This window comes from Argiope bruennichi, chromosome 7, assembly GCF_947563725.1.
Source record: "Argiope bruennichi chromosome 7, qqArgBrue1.1, whole genome shotgun sequence".
Lineage (NCBI taxonomy): Eukaryota > Metazoa > Arthropoda > Arachnida > Araneae > Araneidae > Argiope > Argiope bruennichi.
Window position 1 is genome coordinate 183030 of NC_079157.1, and position 7042 is coordinate 190071.

Consider the following 7042-nt stretch of genomic DNA (forward strand, 5'->3'; position numbering starts at 1 on the left):
ACTATTTATATGAGAAGAAATATCATTCCTCATTGATTTTTATCATACATTTTTGAATAAATGCATTGAAAATAAATCCATCTTTCATAAAAAGCAAAGTAGAAATTATTCATATAGTATTAGAACGCATGAAATTGTATTAATGAACGTATCGTTAAGTATTCTCAATTGTGTCAAACATCGTGCTAACTCTTGCCAAATATGACACTTTTAGATAACGTTTAAAATGTTGTAACCTCTTCTAGAACTCTTATCAGTAACATAACCGCATTGTAAAGGAGATTATTGATTGAAAGTTTTATGACTGGTACGCAAAGTGTACTGTACGCAAAAGTCACACAACCTCCAAAATGTGCTCCATGAACTTAAGGGGGAGGCAGTTGGAAACGTGGAGATATGTCAAATATTTTCTATGTCTTTAGTGCAATATATATTTGGCTTTTAATACCTTTGAAATATTTTTAAGTTAGAAACATCAATTTTACTGTATACATGGATGAACGTCAGAATTTTTTTTTTCCTTTTTCCAATTAATACTTTTGCACTACAGGAACTGTATAATTTTTTTTCTATTTTTTTATTATTGATTTCGATAGAATTCATGATGTATTCATATAATTATCTAGTTCAATTACTAAAACTTTGTTAATAAAAATATATGTTTTAGTATATAATTTAAGGAAATGAGTGTTTGTTGCACTTTTCTGGGGCACAATGTAGGTTGTACGCATTTTCAAAAGAATAGCTCAGAGTAACAGGATTTCGTATTCAATTTTTAAAAATAATTTAATAAGTTGATAGTATTATAAACCAGTAAAATAAAATTATAAATGTTAATGCACCTTTTCTTTTGAACATTTTCTGGAACATTTTTTTGCAGAAGCTCTATTTGTTTTAATACATTGGATTTGCATTTAAATGGTTAACAATTCCATAATTACTTTAAAAAATTAGAGATAAGCATAACACACTATACTGTAAGAGCATATAAGTACGTTGTACCTAACGGCGTAAATAAATTAGTTAACAACTTCTGCTTCTGTTCACTCTTCGCAGAGCAAACAATGAGAAAAGAAGACAGGAGAGAAATGTAGTTTTATAAGAACTTTTTTTCCCCTCTGCCAGAACGGATTTCTTCTGTAAAAAATCTGAAAATAATTACTTATAAGTGTTATATTTAAACACAAAGATTAGATACAATTTTATTGATGTTATAGGATTGTGATGATTCTTTAGATTGTTCCGGACTCTAAATTAATTTTTAATTTCCAAAACCATAAGTTGCAATTTTATCTATTTCTCTTAACCCTCCTATCGGCGGCGTTCAGATTGCTATACTTACCGAAAGCGGCACGTCTGAAAAACAGGTCTACCTTTAAAATTGTCAGGATTTGGCCAAAAGGATTGCTTCCCCCTTTTGCGGTGAGTTCAGCGCTGCAGGGCGTAGTGATTAACTGACTGCATGGTGTTGCTTATCGCAATCTTACGATTTTTAAGTGCCTTTTTCTTTTAGTGCTTAGGAAGAGAGTGACAATATCATCAATTGAACATGCAGAAAGAGTGATTGTTTTTTTAGACGTTTTTCGATTATTTCATAAAACACTGCTTAAAATTTGCGTTAGGAATAAATTATTGTTATGTTTAATTTGATAAGAAATCTAATTTTTATAAATTGAAAGTGTTCGTGTCATATTTTTATCATTGTAATAAGTTTCCCAAAATTATTTTATCCCGTCGTACTGTGAAATTAGTTCTCGAAATTACATACAAACGATTTTAATTCTTGAAAAAAAAAAAAAAGAAATTCTTTTTCAGCGCATTGCCAATGTTTTTTAATATTTTGAAATGAGTGTTTATAGCCTTAATTGCGATAAGGAACACTACGTTATAGTTTTATTTCTTCAGCATTTAGAAAAATAATTGTGTAATTAGGGAATTTCATATGATATTTCACTTTCCGAGACATCGATTTTTGGTATTTATCTGCATGATTAAAATTTTGTTATTAAATATCTTTTACAATAATTCCGTAATGCTGAAATAACTAGAATATGCAGCTAATGTGCCTTATGATTGCAACAAATAAAACTAATTGTCAAAAAATATATCTTTGTAATATTCATGATACAAAGAAATTTGGTATGGAAAAATAATTTAAATTACAGGTTATTTAGACTTTTAATTAACCATTTGCAACTGGAATTTTTTGAATACCTCTGAAGAAAGTCCTTGCAGAATATTAAGACCCGTTTGAAAATAAATTAAAATCTTTAAAAAAATCTCAACTTTAAGTTATTCGGGTAGAATCGAAGCTTTCACTATTTCGAAGTCGAATATCTTGGGGTAAAGGAATCATTGAAAAAATCTGAATTTAAAAGTTTGCAAAAGCAATTGCATTGATTTTTTTTTTTACTTATTTCTTCCTAGCTGCTTTTGGCGACCAGCATATGTGCCGACGTTACTGGCCAATATAAAAATTTTAATCAAATGGTTTCTTCATCAAAATGTCTTGAAATTTGAAATTTTGATAGTCATATAACTCATACTGTTTCAGACGCCATGCACCATTCTGTACCATATATTTTTTGAATTTTCTGTAAGCTCCTCGACAGTAAATTCTAGATTTAAAACGGAAGTGAATAAACTTCAATTAATGAAAAACCTTTTTTGTTGAAAGCAATCGGGCTTATACAGAGAATAGAATCATTCAGCAATAAATTTTTAAGTGTACTACTGAATATTCCTTTTTAATTTTTGAATGTCTCGGATGACCTATCTAATATCTTATTCAGTGAATTTGTCTGATTCAACTACAATTCAGCTTATTATAATACCAATGTAATTTTCAGGTGATAAGAACGATCATATATAGTTATATTTTTAATTATATTATAGGATAGAACATGAATTTTAAAAATGAATGTAACGAACAATTTTCTTCACTGCTTAGTTGTAAAATTAAACTGTAGTTCAATTACAAGAGATTTATAAAAGTATATTAAAAGCCAGCTTTAACAGAAATTTATTCATTAAAAATGAATATTGGAAATATAAGTCATATCTTCGTAACTGCATCTTGAACATTGGGATAAAAAAAATCCATGATGAAATATGTGTTTTATGCAATTAAAATGCAATATAAATTGCAGTTAAGTAAACGGCTTGAGTTATTTTATAACAATGAAATATGCTGCTGTTAAAACGGCTTAATATATGTCTTTGGATTTATTACAAATAAATAAAAAAAATAAAATACAAAACAAATGAATCATTGAAAACGCAATCTTTTGAATTTTAAGATGATACAAAAAATTATTTTTTTACTGTAATAATTTTGAAAGTTGTGATGAAAAATTCGTGAAAATCTCATTTACTTTATAATTTTTAAAAACTTTCAGAAGTAAAAAAATTATTCTTTACAATACACAGCTTCATTTTCTAAGATGTATATTCCACTAATATACGTAAGCTCTAAAGCCGCGGTCCAACGGCCGGATGGTCTTCACAGATGTGGTCATAAAACTGTCACCCTTCCTTCGTGGTGCCACCCCCGCCTGTGGCAGCGGACCCACGACCAGAGAAATCTTCAGACGGCACGAGTTCCCCTTTCGACCCCTCTTGCGGTTTTCTGGGGTGCTTTGAAGTTTTTCCAGTTTACCGACAATTTCCAACGATCCGTCGTCTGAAGAAACAGCTTCCCGTTCTCACGTCATTTCCAGAGCTCTCTACCGGAGGTTGAAATTTCTTTTGGAAGTATTTTTAAATAAAAATGAATGAAATGGTTGAGTCAGATAGTGACCAAGAAATAGCTTGTGCTGCAGCAGCTTATGTGCTCTTAAGTGGCGACTACTTGAGAAAAAAGACGGAGAAGCGCAAAAGACGTTGGTGGATGACTTCCTTGAATAAAAGTCGAAAAAGGTATTCATAATTTTGATAGTAATAAATTATTTATAAAATTTAAACGAATAAATCGTTTAAATTAGCTGCATTTAATCTAACAGCGATATATTTATTTACAGATACAGCGCGACTGATATGCTGATTGATTTAAAACAAGAGCCCTCTGGCAAATTTGAAAATTTTTGCCGAATGTCGGCTACTGATTTTGAATCTTTGTTGGGAAAAATTGGAAAACTTATTGCAAAGAAAAGTACCAACATGAGAGATACTATTCCGTTTCAAGAAAGGCTTGCAGTTACATTAAGATTTTTCGCAACCGGTGACAGTTATGCCAGCCTGTCTTATTTATTTAAATTTTCAAAACAGACTATATCTAGATGTATAGATGATGTGTGTAAAGCCATCATACAAGAGCTGAAAGAAGAAATAAAGGTAAGAGGCACTAACTTACTTTTAAAATAAATTGTTTATGAAAAAGCAAAAGTTAATTGGTAATTTAAAAAATAAATTAAGAATTTATTATCATAAAAATTATGAAATGTTATATTACTAAAAAGGTATAAATACTTATAATCATAAGCATTGATGATGTTTAAATTAGTTTTATTCACTGTTCACATACAGCGATAAATAATGTGCTCACGCAAAACCCACAGTTATATATATATATATTTCTTTGTACTTCATTGGCTTTTTTGTTCGTAGAAATTATTCGTATAAAAATATTTAAATTTTTTTTATATGTAATTAAAGTATGTTGCAGTATTTAATAAATTCACATAACTTTGGTAATACAATTGCTATTGTATCACCCACTTGGATTTTAATATTTTTACTTGCATATTATATATTAATATAATATGTACGTATTATATATTAATTTAAATTTTTACTTATATATCATATATTATTATTATTATACTTTTAAAAACTAATCTAAAAATACATTTCTCTCCAATAAATCGCATGCATAATTTTCTCATATCTAGTATTAACTCAAAATGGTACCAACAGATTGGTTTAAAATTTTATAAATACTTTCTTTACCGTACTAAAATACTTATACTGTACAAATATATTTTAAATTTAATATTATTAAATATAATGATTACTATTTTTTAAGATTTTGTTTAATTCTACTACATTTTTTCTTATCTAAAATGTATGGTTTGTATTAGCATACATTTTATTTGAATTAGTATATAAATTTGATCTCTAAGATATTTGAAAGTTCTGAAAATGTTCACCAAAAACGTCATATATTAAGAAATCTTGGATATTAATGATAATATATATACAAAAAATACATTTTTTATAAGGCTTTCATAAACTCCAATTCGAAAAAAATTTTATGATATTTTCTGTATGAAGTATTTTTTAAAAACACAGAAGCAAATTTTTTAAATAACTTATTTTATTTTTATCTATTAAAACTTTGATTTCTTTCATTTTCTGATGTACTTGTCTGCGCCGGTAAAAAGTTTGTGATTGAAAATATTTTTGGCTGTTGCTGCTGCTGCTTCTTTTTCTTCAAATTGTACATTAAGTTATTGATTTCGTGAATTGCTGTTCCTCTCGTCTCAGAATCTAAACCTCTGAGTTGACAGCACAGCAACTCACAAAACAAAAAACTTTCGTCTTTGATGGCTTTTGGCTTTGCAGCAACTTCTTCGAAAAAGTGAAACGCCTGGTCCATCCGTTTTTCTATGTTCTCTGCTTTTCTCTTTTTCCTTGGCGGCCCACCTTGAACAGCACCATTCCCTGATGCGAATTCCTCATCCTGAGATGTGCTGGGATGAGCTAGGAATGGATGAGTGTGGCTGGATGGTGTTTCCTCATTTATATCCTCATCAGAAATATTCTCTAGTCTCTGAAAATAAAGAGTAATTTTTAGCCTTATTGAAATTCATGCTGTTTATTACATTTGCATTATTTGCTATTTATTACATTTATAATAACTTTATATTTGTGTTGTATTTGATGTTAATTTTTTTTTCAGTTGCCAGAAAATGAAGATGAGTGTCTGTGCATAGCACAGCAATTTGAAAATCAGTGGAACTTTCCGAACTGTTTGGGAGCGATTGACGGGAAACACGTTGTGATACAGTGCCCAAATAATACATCAACAGAGTTTTTTAAGTATAAAGGGACTTTCAGCGTGGTACTACTGGCACTAGTAGATGCACGCTATTGTTTTACGTTTGTGGACATTGGATGTCAAGGACGAATAAGTGATGGGGGAGTTTTTAATAATTCAGTTTTGTTAACGAAATTGAAAATGGAACAACTGAAACTTCCGCCCAATAGAAAATTGCAGCCATTAGGTAAAAATTTGCCTTATGTCTTCCTTGGCGATTCAGCATTCGCCATAAGTCGTCACATGATGAAGCCATATCCTGGTAATTTTGAAAAAGGCAGCACAGAAAGAATTTTCAATTACAGGTTATCTCGTGCACGCCGTGTAGTTGAGAATGTTTTCGGCATAATGGCATCAGCCTTTCGAGTTTTCAGAAAACCGATGGCATTACAACCGGACAAAGTGAGCGATGTCACTCTAGCGTGTGTCCTTTTACATAATTTCATGCGAAAAAGTGCTTCATCAACATCATCTTATTCCCCACCGGGTACATTTGATATCGAAGCAGATGGGGATGTTGTTTCCGGATCGTGGAGAAATGATCAAAGCGGAATGACTTCCTTCATGCCCTTAAAGAAAGCACCTAGAAAATCGGGACAAGTAGCCAAAGCTACTCGCAACTGCTTTGCTGAGTATTTCTCAACAAGTGGGAAATTATCTTGGCAAGATAAATATTGCTAAAGAATAAATATTGTGTTTTTTTTTTTTGGTTTTGCTTTCTATTTGATATTTATCAATTTAAATTTAATTGTGGATATATATTTTTCGCATTTTAGTTAGATATTTCTTAATCTTAATTGATATTTTGTATTAAATTGCACTGGTTTCTATTTTTTATTTATATATATAAGATATAATTTAGATATTTCGTAATAAATATGTCATAAATTGCATTTTTAATATTTTAAATATATAAAAAAATTTACAAAAATCTTTATTAACCTAAAATATTCATATTTACTGCAATTATGATAAGAAATTTGTGCAAAACTTTAATGACCGTCC

At 29.7% G+C, this 7042-nt stretch overlaps 1 protein-coding gene across 1 annotated transcript; it reads left to right on the forward strand.

Moving 5' to 3' along the window:
- The first annotated feature begins 3769 nt into the window (after positions 1 to 3769).
- LOC129974928 (uncharacterized) lies at positions 3770 to 6718 on the forward strand. The gene is made up of 3 exons (XM_056087728.1): positions 3770 to 3918; positions 4020 to 4332; positions 5900 to 6718. The coding sequence occupies exons 1-3, from the start codon at positions 3770 to 3772 to the stop codon at positions 6716 to 6718; spliced, it is 1281 nt and encodes a 426-aa protein (XP_055943703.1).
- Positions 6719 to 7042: the final 324 nt, after the last annotated feature.